Source organism: Tinamus guttatus, unplaced genomic scaffold (assembly GCF_059628265.1).
Source record: "Tinamus guttatus ecotype Peru unplaced genomic scaffold, ASM5962826v1 Tinamus_guttatus_pri_ptg000213l, whole genome shotgun sequence".
Classification (NCBI taxonomy): domain Eukaryota; kingdom Metazoa; phylum Chordata; class Aves; order Tinamiformes; family Tinamidae; genus Tinamus; species Tinamus guttatus.
The window spans coordinates 843,108-860,322 of record NW_028288747.1 but is presented as its reverse complement, the minus strand read 5'-3'; the positions used below and the strand labels follow the sequence as shown (position 1 = coordinate 860,322).

Below are 17,215 nucleotides of genomic sequence, written 5' to 3'. Positions count from 1 at the left end.
AACATAAATAACATCGTGCTTTTATATAATTTTCTTGTGTTGATCAAGACATCATTGCACCACAGAACTGTCATTATTCTTATTATGTAGTTGAAAATCAATAGGATTGAAGGATGCAGTGGTAAACTAATTTGCTGAAGGCCTTACAAAACTGGGAGTAAAAATCAGGTGTCTAGTCATGCTGTTTAAAGCTTTTAAAGGCTCAACTGAATTTCATAATATCCTAATGGATACCAGGGGATCTGTTAATGTCATCAGCATCCAATTATTCTCTTAATTCACTGTTTATTTAGTCTTATTATTGCAGTTAGATGTTCTGCCTTGCTTTTCCATTTACAAGGAGCATGTTTGTCCAAGGATGACTTGAACCAATCATCTTTTCTGACTTTAAAAGAGAAGCGTAGGCAGTTGCTACCAAAATACTTTGTTTCTGTGCAAAAAGCATACAGAGGAAGTTTGCTTAATAGTTTGTGAAATTTAGGGGTTTGGCTTTAAAGTGACTTACATATCAATAGTGGTAAATGCATTTCATACAATGCTGAAGAAAGTCTCTTTGCCTCTTAGGTAATCATATAATGTTGGCTTTTTCTCTTTTTATTTGTTCCTCATCTTTAAACTTGTATAACTTTTCCTTTATTTGACCTGGGAGTTGTTAACACCTGTACATAATTTCACCTTGAGAGGTTTTTGGAGCATTTCTTAAAGGAATATCAGGAAGGCAGATATCTTTTATAGTAAGAAAAATGTTAGCAAAATGCAATTAGATATGAAGGAACATGGCGTGAAATTACATGTGCCTGCGTGCACACATACACACACTCACATATATGCATGCACAACCTCCACACATATGCAGCACCTGGTTCCTTATAAAATATGGCAGATGGAGCTTCAATCCTTTTGTAGAAAGTTGAGAAGAAATAAGGCCAGTGATTTTAGTTTTATCAAGAAGAGTTGTTATTACCTTCTTTGCAATAATATCTACATAGAAATTTTTTTAAGATACCATAAAAATTCTGATTATTGAAGGCATTTTTCATCTTAAAACAGAAAAGGAATTAAAATTCCATTTTAAATCCAGATAGTCTTGGAATATGGAAAAAAGAACACAAAAAACACTTCCACTTCTTAAAGGACTTGGAAAGTAGAATCTTTTGAATTGTGACTTCACCAATGAAGTCAATGTGCTTTCATCTGAAGCTTTGATGATAAAAGTGCAGACTTTCTGAAAAGTTAAAATCCCACCATTAGGTTCAAATCATTGGTGAACCATCAAGTTTCCCCTGAAAGAGTGCTACTAGACTATCACTATATAAAGGATTCTGTCTGATCTGTTTGTGGCCAAAAGTGGACATGCAGAGAGCATCCTAAGAAAAGAATAAAACTATTCCACAGAATATTTCTCTCCCCTCCAATAAGTTGCCACTCACAGATCTCCTGAGTTGAAGATGTATCTTCAGATGCATGAATTTTTCTAAAATTAGTTCTTCTGTTTGCTTTTTCAGGTTTTGCCTCTGCAAGACTCTGCAAAATGTTCCACAGTTTTAACTGTACAGTGTGAAGGATCTTCTCCTTTTCTTTTTTTTTTTGTTCAGAACCTCCTTGCTTTGCTGCCCTCCACTTCTTTTATTGAAACAGTAAGTGAACAAGTTGTTACTTATTCACCCTTTTTATGCCACTCAGGATTTTACAGCTCTCTACTATACACACTCTCAGTTATCTCATTCTAGACTGATTTTTATTTAGGATGCTTTTTGCACTTGAAACAAAGTTTGTGTGATAGTTTCAGGAAGAAGGTCATTTGATGCCCCAGGGCAACCAATATATTCGTCTGATATAAACAAAGAAACACAAAGAGATTTGTTACCTCAAGTATTTGGCTCTATCAAGAGGAACCCAATCCTAGAAGATCCTACCATCCTAAGTAATAATTTCTCCCCAAAGAATCTAATATGAAGACTTATTATTTGTCATTACTTGTGATAATGTCATAAAATACTTTGAAAATAGTACCAATAACAGGATATCTGTTTTTTTTTTTTTTTTTTTTTTGATCTCACTTGTGTGTGAGATTAGAAGAATATAGCACAGAGAGGAAGTAGACCTTTTTATCTCTAATGCTTCTTTATCTGGTAAAATGTTCCTTCATTCCTATTTGTTCTTAGGCAGAACATCTTCACATTTTTTTTCAAAATCAGAATCCTCTTAGACCGTATGTATAAGGTGGTGGTGGGTTTTGCTTTGGCTTTTTTATGGGGGGGTGGGTCAGTGGCTGGAGAGGTTGAGATGTCATTTCTACAGCAAACTAGTGACTTGCACAGGCGATTTTTGATCTGAGTGAAGAAATCCTTCCTAGAAGCAAGAAGGATGCTTATAGGCTGTGATTTTGCAGCACCTGCATGTATATAGGTAGTTTGGATGCAGGGATTTTGAAATGATCAGTTACATCTGAAAACTCAAACTATTCATCATTGTTCTTCAGCAATTCCAGAAAACAGGCACCTAAGGAATGAATTAAAAAGAAGAAAAGAAAAGATAAGCCATGTGTCACTAAGTGACTATGTATTTAGTTATATAATTGCATGTATTGTTTTAATTTCATATGTGAACGTTATTCTGGTATGAGCCACTTTGAAAAGATTAACATATAAACTGTATCAAGAACTTAGCTTGACCTATTGCTTCTCTCTATTGAGATAACACAAGAGATGGAATGAAATATTTTACCTACATGAAAATACCCATTTTCAGCACTAGTAGTTTTTATATGCCAGTAAGTTATGGACACTTACCCCCAACCCAGAGAGATGCAAAAATAAAATCTGTAAAGAAAAAAATGTGTTTGTATTCTTACTGAGCTTTCAATGAAATAATAATCCTCTTAGAATAATGTTACGTTACTCTGTAGGCTAAGATACAAAAATGCTAATTTGCTGCTAGACTGCAGCTCCCAATTTACATTCCAAATCAGACTGCAGAGCTCCCGAAATGAGGAGGTGCCCTCCCAATGTATTTAATATTCTCTTTCCCTGAGTAAATTCATAAGAGTGCCTGCTTATTAGTGTAGTGTATGCTTGCTTACATACATATGTGGTGGTTCGCCATCTTAAAAAAGGTCCATTTTTTTTGAACAGGGTGTTGAAGTTTACAGTTAATTTTGAATATTATCTGTCAAGGAATAGATGCATGATTGCTTTAAATCTGAAACCTCCCTAAATTCGGGTCTATTGTGGCATTGATGTTAGCTAATGTATAGGGTGCATATAATTTGCAGTAATTAATGTCTTGTGTTTAACAGCAATTGTATGTGTGTATGTGCACACAGATACATATTAAAAGATGCTATTATAAAGATGTTTTCTAGACTAATACAAGTACAATAGTATGTATTTGTTATTTCCAAATGATACAGATATACGAGAAGAAGGGAAATGAAGTGTCATATTATTCTTGTATGTGCTGGTCGGGGGGGCGGAAGGGGGAAGGGAGGGAGGGAGGGAGGGAGGGAGGAAGACAAGTAATACAGCATAAAGAACCCACAGGCATCTGGGCTTTCCCACTTCAGTAGCAAATAGGGGGAATTATGGGTTGGTGGTCTGCTTCCCGTTAAGAGGACACCCCTCCATCTGTTTTCAGTACAGCCTGTTTCCAATTTAACACACAAATTTCAATACAAACCTCGATTTCTTTTCTCCATTTTATATGCAAAGCTAGGCTTATAAATCAGAGACGTTGCTATAAGGGTGCAGACCAAATTTCCCCCCAAAATTCACAGGCTGTTCATTTGAATACCTGCTTACAGTGCTACACAATGGGCAGCTTTGAGAAGAAAAATTGATAATCTTCATGGAAGAGTAATTTGAATGAAATTACACTTGACAGCCTGTCTCCAAGCAAACAAGGAGAGTGAGGGAGCCTTAGCTAAGCTCTGAGGACTTGCTTAAGCCTCTGCTGTTGGAGCTTCCCAGGGAAAAAAAAATCCACACTTTTTCCTACATCTGACTGAAGCTTTTGATTAATTCTGTGTAGCTGTTTCTAGTGAAGAAAGGTAGCCATGGAAGAGAATATGGAAGAGGGACAAACACAGAAAGGTATTGTGATAAAATTGCTTTCTGTTTGCACGGAGAAGATTATTTTCCAGTTCCTTATTTGCTTTGCAGCATGCTGTAAGGGTAGCGAATATCCTTGTGTGACAGATGGGAAAGATTTTATTCATGCGATTTACATGCGTTCGTCTTTCTACAGTGGCAGCTAGTGTTAATATTGTGATTGCTATCTGGTACATAATATACCAAAATATTCCAAATAGAGAATTTTACATTTGTCCTAATAATACTGCAGGCATTAAATGCACACTGCTTCTCAGACCAGTCTTTGTTAACCTTCATTTATTTCATGCTTTCACGCTTGTCTAGGTGGGTCAAGGGAGCCCAGTGTGAACTATGAGAGAGCTACTCACTCAGCTACTTGCAGCTGTAGATCTAACAAAATAACCAGTATTTACACCTTTGAATGAGAATCTAGAATGAAGAAAGACTCGGGGGGCATTTTGTATATATTTAGGCAGCATTGATATTTCTCTGCCTTTTTTCCATTTTTGCTTTGTTATCTGTTGAAGCAGCCTCACTATAGTATCCATGTATGGGATAGCTTTAGTATATCTAGTGTTTGTATTCTGCATTTCATTTTGCATGTTGCAGCTGTATTTGCTTTAGCAAGATGAGCATAGCATATTCAGAGCGTTTCGGTTCTAATATTTCTGGTCAAGCTGAAAATAAATGAACGTGATAGGATGTCTTAGTGCTTAAAAGTGCATCTGAAGATTATTTCAGCACCATTTACTTATTTCTGAATCTCTGAAAAGCATAGTGTTTTTAAAGTCATTTCACTGAAGCCTTGTTCTGCCTATGCAGCATCACAAGAATGAAAGCAAGCAAGTTTTTTCATTTCATTTTTCTGCAAGCACAAATTAAAATCCTGGTGAATATTTGCCACCCTTGAATTCTGTTATTCATTTTGAATTTATTTGGAAATCAATTTCTATTTTTGAGGAAGACTTAGGAACTTGCAAATCTGGTTAATGCAAATTGCATGTAAATACATATTTTTCTGATTTGATGACATATTCTGTTTTTCTGCTCCCTGATCAATCTGCTTCCTACATGTAAATGTTGTGCTTCCTCATTATAACTGACCCATTTAGACAGAATGCAGCTCTGGATTGCTTATGGTCTTGATTTTATGGAGATGCATATAGAGAGTCAAGCCTGTATGTGCTCTCTGTGTATATACACAAATATATATGTGCATATATATTTATATAAATAGCTTAATAGCTAGTTAGTAATTTTAGCAGTTTCTTCTTCTTTTTTTTTTTTTTGCAAGTGCCAAATAATAATGAAAGGGTACAAAGCATAAATTTAGTTCCTTTTGCAAATGTGATTTGAATACTTTCAGTACTTTCATTTCAGGGTTCAAATTATTTCATGTGGTTTATATTTACAAATTTAAGATATCACCTATGCTTTTTTTTTCCTCTACATGGGAAATAGGTTTCCACTATCATACTTTTCACTGTCATTTTACTATCTTGTTATTAAAACAAGTGAAATGAAGCACAGTTTGACCAGTAAATCCAAAAACTTCATTGTTAGTAAATAATATTGCCTGGAAAAACTATAAAATTCTACCCCCCCCCCCATGCCCCTGTCTTTATTAGAATAAAAATGGAGGGGAAAAAAAGTGAATCAATTTCTATATTGAAGGAAGCTGCTGTTATTGATGAACTGTGTCCTCATTGTTCATTTGATAAGCAGTTGAATGACCAATAGCCGCTCAAAATGGTATGATTAATAGTGTGATTACAGCAGCTACCACCACTGCTTTTTTTTACCTCCCCTCTCCATTTACAATGCCATGTGTTCAGCCTTTTTTCCCTTTAGTGGTACCCAGCTGTCACCACAGACACCGACAGGAGAATGTTAAAAGCTGACAAATTATATTTATTTTTCCATATTGGTGTGGAGGGGAATAGGGCTGTAGTTGCTGTCGACCTGTCATGGATCTGCTTTGGATTTTGATGACTCTTAAAATGTGTTTGGAGTTTGAAAAAAATTCACTATTTAGCTGAAAATGGGAAACATTGAGAAATGATTTTTGGGGGGATGCTTGAATGCAGAACTAAAATTTTAACAAAATGAATTGATGATTTTCGAATTTGTGTGTGGATCTCTTGTAAGGCTTGCACTATGTGTTTGAGGAAAAATATTGACTGTTATTAGCTCAACTTGGTATTTCTCCTTCATAGTTCCTGGTTTTGCCTTCACATAGGATGATCTAGTATCATCCTATGATCTAGTATTTGGTTTATTGATCTCCATGGCATAGTTCTAGTTTATTTGGAGTAGATTTTCTCCAAATGTAGTGTCCCAGCAACTTACACCATAGTACATTCATTGTAATTTTTATCCTTCTGTGGAACTATCCATCCATCCACCCACCCATTTCTGTGGAACTATTGGCTCATTTCTTTATTTCTCCTCTTTTCTATAAAATCAATAGCAGTATGAATTTTAACTGTTTATCAGTTCCTATACTCATCACAGCAGATTGTTTAAATCTCTCACTGAGCAGCATTACATTTTGCCAGCAGCCATGATGGAAGGGAATAGTTTCGTATGGATGCATTTCATAAAAACTATCTCTAATAAGAGGCTTGCTGTGTGCAGAGTCTTTATTATTTTATTTTTATAGATTTTTATGCAATATAATATTGATAAGTGCAAACAATTCTTGCCATAGTTATTCCAAATAATGTCCTTCTGCTGTGTATCATTTCTGTACATTCCAGTTTTTAACAGTATTTGTTCAAGGCTGTATCTTGGAAAATTCCCATCAGGGAAATATATCACATATCTAGTTTCTGAAACAAATGAATTGCTAGAAAATATATTGTTTAAATTGATTTCCCTGTTCTCCCCCCCAGTATTTTTAGCTGTTGGCCTTGGAAATTCTTGGCATGTGAGCACTCATTTGGTAAATGGAGATAGTGCTGTTCAGCAGTTTTCATTTTATATATATACATATATATCTAAACAAAGAATTCTATATTCATTTTTTTCTATATTAAAACATTAGCAGAGCCCTTTAGCGCAGTCTCAACAGTACATCTCCTGTGCTGACAGACTGGGGAGGATAGTTTAGTTGTATGTATACAGTTGTCTGTAGTTCTCCAAGAAATGAATCTGTGCAGAAAATGTGTCTGAAGCATGAGTGCTACATGTGAAGAACACTAAAATATAACCTAACAAAGCTGTCATGCTTTGGAGATATCAACCCATTACCCTTTGCATAAGATTGACATTATGGTACAATCATAGGAAATCTAATGTAGTAGGAGATTTGATTGCAAATTTGCTGTCTGAAAAACCCAGTAGAGATAGAGCCTATAATTTATTTTACTGGTTTGTTTTTCAAAAATGATCAACTCCACTTAGAAACAGAAATTTCACTGATGTCTTCAGGGATGCATGCTAATTCTGAAAGCTTGTGCATAAATTGGCATATGTGTCAGTGCAGCCAGTGTTTGAAAAACAATGACGTCAACTTCTAGCTGTTCTATGTGCGAAAAACTGTCAGTTCAGTTCCTGCAGAACAGGTCTTCCATCCATAAAAGCACTGAGTTTGCAATGATTATCTCCTATTTCTAGTCACTCCTCTCAGTAGAAATCTTTTCTGAAACTTTTTTTTTTTTTTTTTTTTTTTTTTAGTGGAGCTTAGAATCATTCTCATTACAAATCTTATTTCAGGAAAAAAAGAAACAGTCTGTAGCACAGAAACTGATTCTTCTACCACCTGTATTAAACTGAAGATGAGTATGCCTTTTCATGGCTCTGCCATAAATTCGTTTTGCAGTTTGAATTCCTTTTTAACCTAAGTGTCTGGTGATGGAGCATCCGTGTGTGTACAGCAGCTAGTGTAGGGAAGAGCTGCTGTTACATAAGCTCTCTTGGCTGTAGTATACCTAGCAAGCATAGACAAGAATTCCACTATGGTACTAGTAGCATAGCAAAAAAACACAAAAATGTATTTAATATTATCATTATATAGAATATTAGAAAATGAAAAATGAGTCAGTATTTGGCCTGCATTAGTGATGTAAATGAATCTGAAATCTATTATCAAGGCATTTTTATTCATTACAGAACATCACAGTAAAGTTTTAAGTAATGATTCAGAATAAAATCAGGAGGCATCCAGGATGCTGTCAGTTATACGCACACACCAACTCTGCTTATTCAGCCATAAGGAACAAAGGTTGAATTGCTTTCTTTACCTTCAGTACTCTTTTCTAGGGGAGGGATGGGGGGAGGAATTGAAGGGGAGGGGGACAAGACTCCAAGACTCAGACTCTGAGTTAGCAGGGTAATAGCTTTTAATAGTAGATGAAAGTGATCATTGGGATAGTACATCAAGAAGTAAAATAACCAGTCAAAATATTCCAAGTCGGCCAGCCATCCTTGGCAAGTCAGTTTTATAAATCTCACCTCTAAAATAAAAGAGTTTTCTAAAACAATTGACTGTTTTTAGGAAGCTGGTTAAAGTAAAAGTGAGCAAAACACAAAATTGTGCATTGTGATCTTGCTGAGCAACTATACTTGTAAGTAAAGCCCACAAGTCAAATTCTGTTCCTCTGTAGATGCCAGATTGTAAATGTATGCTTGGCTTTTCAAGGAGAGCTTCATGACGTTGTTAGTACTCTACCAAGTCTTTTAGGACTCCCAAAGTACAAGCAATTTAATGAATAATCTAGAAAGACTTTTTCTTATTTTGCTTTATAAGAAAGAAGATATATGAGGAATATCTGATTGATATTCTGAATTTGCACCTGAATTTGCAGTGCTTGATTGCTAAAGAAAATATGATGAGCAGAACTCAATTTATAATTTTCCCATTTCTGCTGGAAAAGTATTTTCAGTTGTGTTCAGATAGGATTCTTACAAGTTCCTTCAGAGTAGCATGGTCTTAATTTTTATTATGTATTTATTGTTGCCTGTTTTTACGAATACATGTGTGTGTGAGTGCACGTGCACACACACTCATTTATAAAAAATACAGTGCGCCTTATCTATATATGTATTTACACACAAATATAGATAGGTACATATATATATACAAGTACTCCATTGACAATTGTGAAGTCTCTAACAGATTAACTAGTTTCTTTAATCGATGTTAAATGCTGAAGTAAATTTTAGCATCTGGCAGAGTATCTCAATGTATTTCCTGCTTAATACTCCCTAGATCAATAATTTTGTTGAGGAAGAACGTAATAACATCATTCAATATGAATTTGAAGTTAATTGTTCTAATTGCATAAGAGTTATTCTCCTTTATGTGGTAGATATAGACTACCTTATTTAGAGGATTCTTACATTAAAAGCAGTTTCAGAGAAATAATTTGAATCTCTTACGATTTGATACATTGTGTTGTTGGTCACAGATAATGATGCTAATGAAATTTAGCCTTGTTTGCTTGCTTAATATTTCATTGCCATGTCTCTGTTGAATGTAGAAAACTTTCTATTCTTTACAGGTTTAACCCAACACTAACCATCAGGCATAAAAGTCCAGCATTAATATGACATAATTGTTATTACATATATTATTTCAAGAAAATAAGTATTCCCCCCTGGTAATTAAGTATTCCCCATGGTAATTAAGTATTCCCCATGGTAATTTCAACACTTACATAGATATTTCATAAATAATGGTGGAAATTCTTTTTAAAGTTGCATCTATTTAAAATCCTTGATTTATACCAATTCTTTACAACATACTGTATTGAAATAGCAATGTGTAAGTGCACAAAACTCTTTCCACAGTTTATGAAAGTAAAAGCTCATGAGAAGCTGCACACCTGGTAATAGTGTAGCTGTAATTGGTGTCTAACTATAAAGAAGCTATGCATAATAAGCATAGTGAAAAAGAGGCTGAGAAAATTTGGTTTTATGTTAACTTAAAGTGATGAGAGAGAGGAAAGTTTCTCTTACTTGGCAAAGAAAAGTATATCACTTTTTATTCATGAAGAACTACTATTGCACTTGGTCTCTTGGCCTAGTTTCTCAGGTGAAGAAAGCTGATACTGTGTACACTGCCTAGAAAGGTGATGTAGCCAGTGTGGGTGGTTCCACTACTGGTGAATCAGTCTGGCTTTTTTGATGTGATTCATTAGAGGCTGCCACCCCCGGTTTCCCACTGGATCTTCTCTGACTGTATTAGGCTGCATGCAATAATAAGTATCTGGCATCATTTTGGATTAATTCAAAAGTCTTTAGAGAAATACAATGGGAAGAGCCTGTGGTATTTTATTGCAGCTCTCAAGTGAGACATGTTGTGGCAAGTTTGGCTGTAGCTAAGAATTTAGGACCACATATTTTTGTCTAGGATTGAGAGCAGTAGCTCTTGAGCTTTTGGGGTTGTATGATGATTGGTATCACAGGACATAAATGAAGAACCCTTTCCAGACTGGGATCTCAGGCCTATGTTCAGTTGGCACAGGGCTCTGATCCACCGTGAAAGCCAATGCATATCTCCTACCATCATTTACCTCCACCCACCCAAACCATTTGCTCTCAATCTCTTCTTCAAACCTCACCTTAACAATTGTCTACCTTCAGGCTTCTGCTCCAAAAAACAATGAGTTGTGAACAGCACCATGAGTGTTTTGGGATTTCTGAATCTTTGCAGGTTAGAAACAGTGTGCAGAAGTTAGTGTTGTGGTTACAATCTGTGCTGTGTGGTTGGGAATACATTTTATGAACTGTTAAAGGTGAACCCTCCCAAGTCTAAACTGACTGAAGACTGTGAAAAGTTTGCATTGTCGCTGCTTCTGTTATTCCTGTTTTATGAGAAAGTAAAGTCCTAAGTCTTCAAGATTTTTTTGACATTTCACATTAATAAATATTTACAGCTATGGGTCATTTTATTTCCAATGTCTTTTGGGAAGCAGAAACAAAAAAGCGGGGGGCAAACTCTGCACCTGGTGGCGCCTAAAGCCTAAAAGGAGAAATTGCTCCTCCATATTAGGTTTTAGAAGGTATACTTGTCTAATCTAAAATATAATAAGAAAATGCTGTGATATTTTTTCTAAGTTCTTTTAAAATACTATACAACTTGCAAAAACATGCTAAACAAGCAAAATATGCTATAAATGGGAAACATTCAGTCATATGAGGTGGATTCACATACAGGTGTAGTTGTTGACTCTCATCCAGTGGCCACGTCACAGTGTATTTAGATATGAAAAAAAAGGATGTTTTATTTAAATTCATACTTTTTTGTCATAAAGTGACAGAAGACTATATACTACATATCTACATAATGTTTCTGACTAGATGATTTTCATGTAGTACATACTAGAATTGTCAAAGAGAAATAACTTTTTTTCCTTATGTAGACAGACAGAATTTCATTATTCTTTGGCATCGTCTCTATTCCCAAGACCAATGCAGTAGTAAAAATTTGATACCTGTTTATGTTTATACCTTGTATTGTCGTGATCCATTCTGGTTAATAAACAGAAACATTGACCTTAGTGACATTATTCTGGATTTAAGTCCTGGTGGAGTTAAAAGGACATCAGGAATGCAATTTTCATATAGGAGTGAGATGCTAGTCTGCATTTATATTTTTCTAGACATCACTGCAGCGTACAGCTGCCCTGCTGTTTGTTTAAGAGGTATATGTGTATGGCTGGTATTTACAAAAGATGTATGTGGGGAAGGGAGCTAGGTATTATAATCTGGTAGCTATAGTCACTAATCTTATTGCCCACTGTTTGTCCAGTGCACATTGTCTAAGAGAATATATTGACAAAATTGCAGTATGGTTTGTAAAGATGTTAGCTTGGTAGCTTTGCTTAATTTGAGCATTGTAAGCATTTGTTTAACATCCATACAGTGCATATTTAGATGATGGGATGATGGGGAGGGCACAAATTTATCTTCAATATTTGACAGAAATTATAGCCAAAGTATAGTTTTACACCTAAACAATTCAGAAGTTTACAGGAAAATATAAACAGCAATGAGTCTCAAGTGAGGGGGGGCTACTTTGTGTGTTAGGAACCTACTTTCTCCTGAAGGACGGCAGGACATCAGCTATTAAATTGCTTCTGAAAAGGTTGCAAATAATCTCTGAACAGATGAGTAGGCAGCTGCTAAGTTTATATATAGTTACTTAAATAATTTATGTAGTACTTATACTAACTCCATGTTAGAATGAAGTGGAAAATAAAGACATGTTTTTGATGAAGTATATTTTTGATATCAGGGAACATATTTACATAGTGAAGTAGAAAGCAGGCACCAGGTTTTACTCTGAAGCAAAAAAAGGTTAGTATTTCGAAGTTTTTTTGAATACTGAGCCTTGAGTGTTGTGTCACTTATTAGGAATCAAATTCTCAATGTTTTTACCTGCAGGCTGAAAAACTACTCACTATGTCTAAGATACAGTTCTATTTTGATGAAATTGTACTGAAAATAAAATGATGAAAAGGTAAAAATGATACTACAAAGACTGGTAAGATGTCAGTATTTCAGACCTTACCTGGCTGTCTCTCAGTCTTTTGGTGGAATTTGAGTCGTAAGTTTTTACCTATAAAGCTCAAATGGCCTGAGATGATGTGAGAATTTGTGGAACACTTTGACTTTTATGGCATTCTAGGCATGCTGCTAAAGGCATCTGTATATAGCCTACTGGTAGAGCCCTATCTGAGTAACTTTTACATGCTGTTGTGGTTTATAATTACGCTTTGGTTGTACTCCCTGGGGCTGCAAATTGTGAGCTGTTATTATGTAGGCAGAATTAGACACACAGTTCAAGCAAAATAAAACATAGCATCTCCACTACAAAATACAGGAGAATTCTAACTTAGTCACTAGAGAGCCATGTGGAGGCAGAGGCAGGCATGGTCTTCATCTTACTGGAGAGAATGTGCAAGGGTCACCTAACTGACTGTAAAATCATTGGTTTGAAGATCACATTCCATGTTAAGTGATAATGGGCATGTTGTTTTACGTGAGACCAAATGTGGGCTCTCCGGCTGTTGGACTGCTTTGTTGTGAAAAAACTTAATGAAGTAACTGTACCTGAACACATTGCGTGTTGTGTGTATGTGTAGCTGATAGTGATGACAGCAAATCAATAACATTTTGAATTCGGGAATTCTTCATGTGTCAGAAAATAACCACACAACTTTTAAAGGATGATGCTTTTAAGAAAGGTTGTATACTAATAAAAATCATGCAGTTTAATTTATGGAGGTAGTGGGTTTCTAAGCTTTTGTAAGTAATGACTCAGTAGACATAAGTTAGGATGAAAGGAAATGTTTGAATTTGTCTTAAAAAGGGAAACATTGACTATAGGCCTGTGTGTACCTAAAAGTGTTCAATTAAATTATTGTTATAATTTAATATAAAATCAAAATATTATTGATTTTTAAACTGATTACTTTTAACATGAAATGTATCCTGATGCATGGTTTTTCCTTTCTTCATGACTTGTTGATAAATCACTACTGTACAGAAAAAGATCCTAGGCTAAGCTGCACAAATACAATGATTTATTTTCTTGTGGAATAGAGCATGTTGTTTAGATTTATAACATGCGTTTCCTATTTGCTGGTGGTGCTTCAATATAGAAGTACAATTGATTTTCAGGGATTTTCACAGCCTTCTGATTTCTTCTTGAGGGGTTGACTGCTCTGCTCAGCTAGTAATTTAAGCTTTTTAATATATAAGCATATCCATGCTTTTCACCTGACTCTTCCTCTCAGTAGGTTGCAGTTCCTTATACACATGTACAAATGCCATTTATGGTATCTTCTTTCAAATATTTCCTTTAAATGTAATAGAGAAAAATCTGATAGCTACATTATGGTTCCACTGCATTTGATCACACAAAAAAATCTCATTTTTATGCTGTACTCCAGGTTTATCCAGTTTTTAATGTCTGTATGTTCCCATCTCTTTTGTCTGTGGATTTGATGTGACTGGATCACAACCCATTAATAGTGTTACAAGATATTGCATCAGAAGTAATAATCAACAAACACTTTGAGAGGCCTTTTTTTTATTATTTTTCACCTGAATGCACATTTTATTTGGAGATACTGTGTAATACATCTGGAATAATACACATCCAAGATGCTAGGTAGAAATTCATGTATTTATAAAAGGTCTTTGCAGCACGTTTGTACTATGATTTTAATTCCATTGGAATCTGTTAAAAAACTGGTTAAATATGTTCATTGAACACATTTTACAGTTCTCAGAAGAACTGTTTTCATCATTTGAATGACTTTCATGACTTTGATGAAAGTAGACATCCTAAAAAACAATAGACAAACCTTTTGAGATCCTCGTGGTATCTAAAGGCATTTTATTAGGATATTGCTGAATTATATTGCTGAAATAGACAGCATTCCTTTTTCTTCCAAGTGTTCCTTTATCATTAGATTGAGATAAAAATTGATAGACATTCATATATATTCCTTTATTCTTGGCTTTATTGGCTGTGTAACACTTCCCCTTTGTTTGAAAATTCATCATCCTAATAAGTATTATGGTCCACATTTATTCATAATATTGTACTCTGGACTAGATTTTGTGTGTAAATTCATATAAATCTCAATTTAGTGTAGTTTAATATTAGCATCTGAAATTATAGACCTGCATAACTTCAACATTTTGAAAACCAGTGACCAAGGCACCCTGATCCTGCAACAGTTTATTAATACATGTTTGATGTCAAGCATGTCCCATTGGTTTTATATGGATGTCACATACGCAAAAATGAAACATATAGTCTTTGTAAGTTTAGGGCATAACATTGGTGCAAAGTAATTTACATATAGCTGTCAGGTTTTGAGCAGAAAATCTGTAACTGGACATGATGATGTTATAGCTACCAATCAAATAGAATCTGAGAGGAGATTGGAATGAAACTCGAATGAAGTTTTTTATCAGGGGGGTTTTTGTTCATTTTGTTTGCATGATATTGCAGTACATTATATCATGCTTTGAAGCCTCCCTTGTCTGCAGATTTCAGGAAATTGCTTTTCTTTTTCTCTCACCTCTCTTTTCATTGAAGATGGCTTTTTTTTCATAACAGACTGATTTGGAAACAGGGTAAACTGGTGTCTTAGTAGTAAAGAAATATTTTGCTGGTGTGTCTGGTTCACATGCTTGGGCCAAGCAGAGCGTCAAATCTGTTATGCAGATGGAGTTTTCCCCAAGGCATGGACTGCTTTCCAAGAAAATATCTGAGAGTTTAATTTCATAAAGTCCCTGCTAGCATAAGGACCTACAACACTGAGATTATCCTATGTGCTCTCCTTACATGATGTATCATGGCTGAGATTTTTAATCTTTTATCATGAGTCTGATGCAATTGCACCAGCCTGCGCTTGGTGAGAAAGACTGGTATAGATCTTTGAATGCTTTTGAACTGAGTAACTTCTAACTGTTTTTCTGTGATTGCAAAGCACTAGGCTCTGAAAAGAATGAACCTGTCCAATCCTGTGTCTAAAATGAACTAAAATGAACAGAAAATAAGCATTTAGTTCTGAGATATTTGCCATATTAACTGTACTTCTAAAATCTTAATGGGAAAAAATGCATTTTTAGTTAGGTGTAGGGTTGGCAGGAACAACTTCTGATTTTATAACAGATCTGTTATCCAACAGATGAAATTAATCAAAAAGGATGCTTATTACTGTGGCTAACCAAAAGATTTAGCAAGCATGTTGTTTGTAGAATCATACCCTTTGCATGTGAGGCAAAGGCCAAAATTTAAAAGGTAAATAAATTTATTTCAACTGTTCATCAGCATATGAAGGTTACCGTTCCTCAAAGATTTTATCATTCAGAATTATTCTAGGTTTATTCACTAGTGAAACCCTGGAATAATTACAGCCTAGCACTAAGTAGGCCTTTTGGGTCAGCTTGTGTTTATACTAACAGTTCATGCTAGATATTGTTTTTCCCCTCCCCATCTGGCACAGTCATTAAATATTTAAGATGCAGAAGAAACTATTGTTGACAATTGGGGTCTTCTTTAGACTTTATGGAGGTGTTTGGAAAAAGGGTGTTTTGCTGACTTCTTTTTTCTCTAAATACTAGGCATGGTCTATCCCATCTATATTGCCTATGCTTCCAGAAGGTATCCTTCCATTACTTTCTGTCATTATTCCTTTCTAGAAGATGAAAACACATATTTTAATGTATATTTAGTGACATCCTTTTTATTTTAGGGTCAGCTCAAGTAGCTATAACTGTTTTGACTGTGATTGAAATATGCAGATATGCAATTAAGAGTTTAAAGAGTCTGTAGCTATGTGTGTTTGTATTTCGTGACTTTTACATATAGAGCTTAAATGTATCCCTCTCTTCTGAGAGTGCAGTTATATGTCCCCATCTAGGGAGTTATCTTCCAACATATCCTTTTTACTAGTTGTCTGTCTTGATATATTTCTCATACGGGACTTATTTTTATTATTATCTTTTAGTGTAAACTCAACTAAATTTGATGTAGCTACTCTAGTTGCTAAATCTTGTGATATTCTCTGGGATGTCATTTTTCTCTTTTGGTTGACCTTGTCATAATTCCTGATCTTTTTTTGAGCGCATACAAACTCTTTACCTCAAGCTGGAACGACGGCATATCTACTGGTAGAGCCTGAGTCCTGCCACTTGAGAGTCACTGATCCACAATCATTCCTCTATTCTAATATCCTGCCAAGGTGATAGACTTCAGTGTTGCTGCAGAATGTAGTGATTATATTTCTACAGGGATAATTTTACTAGGCTCTTTGTAGTCCTTTAGGGACAAGGAATTACACAATGGCCCAGATGTAGCATGCAATGTAAGAATAGCAATCATAAAACTAAATTATTGCAGTCATCCTTACTGTCCTGAAAATCTGTTGTGTTAAAACACTTTTGTGTTTTATCATGTGTTATTTCATAATAACCCCGGTGTGATAAACCGTATAATTTAAAGTCTTCCCTATAGAAATGCAATGAGCAATAATTTGGCTATTGATAGTAATGGAAATAATGTTACAGAGATTTTTCAGTTAGGGACATTAATGATTTCTGTAGTAAATTAAGCTGATAAGCAAAAAATGTCTAATGCTTGCATAGAATGAATG

The 17,215-nt window shown here is 35.0% G+C and overlaps 1 protein-coding gene across 1 annotated transcript in view; it reads left to right on the top strand.

Annotated features, from left to right (window-relative positions):
• Nucleotides 1-3,580: 3,580 nt before the first annotated feature.
• GPM6A (glycoprotein M6A) overlaps nucleotides 3,581-17,215 on the top strand; it is a 110,836-nt gene continuing 97,201 nt past the window's right edge. The window contains exon 1 of the mRNA XM_088524617.1: nucleotides 3,581-4,091. Within this exon, the coding sequence (XP_088380743.1) occupies nucleotides 4,055-4,091 (37 nt within the window). The 5' untranslated portion in view covers nucleotides 3,581-4,054. The remainder of the gene's footprint in view (nucleotides 4,092-17,215) is intronic.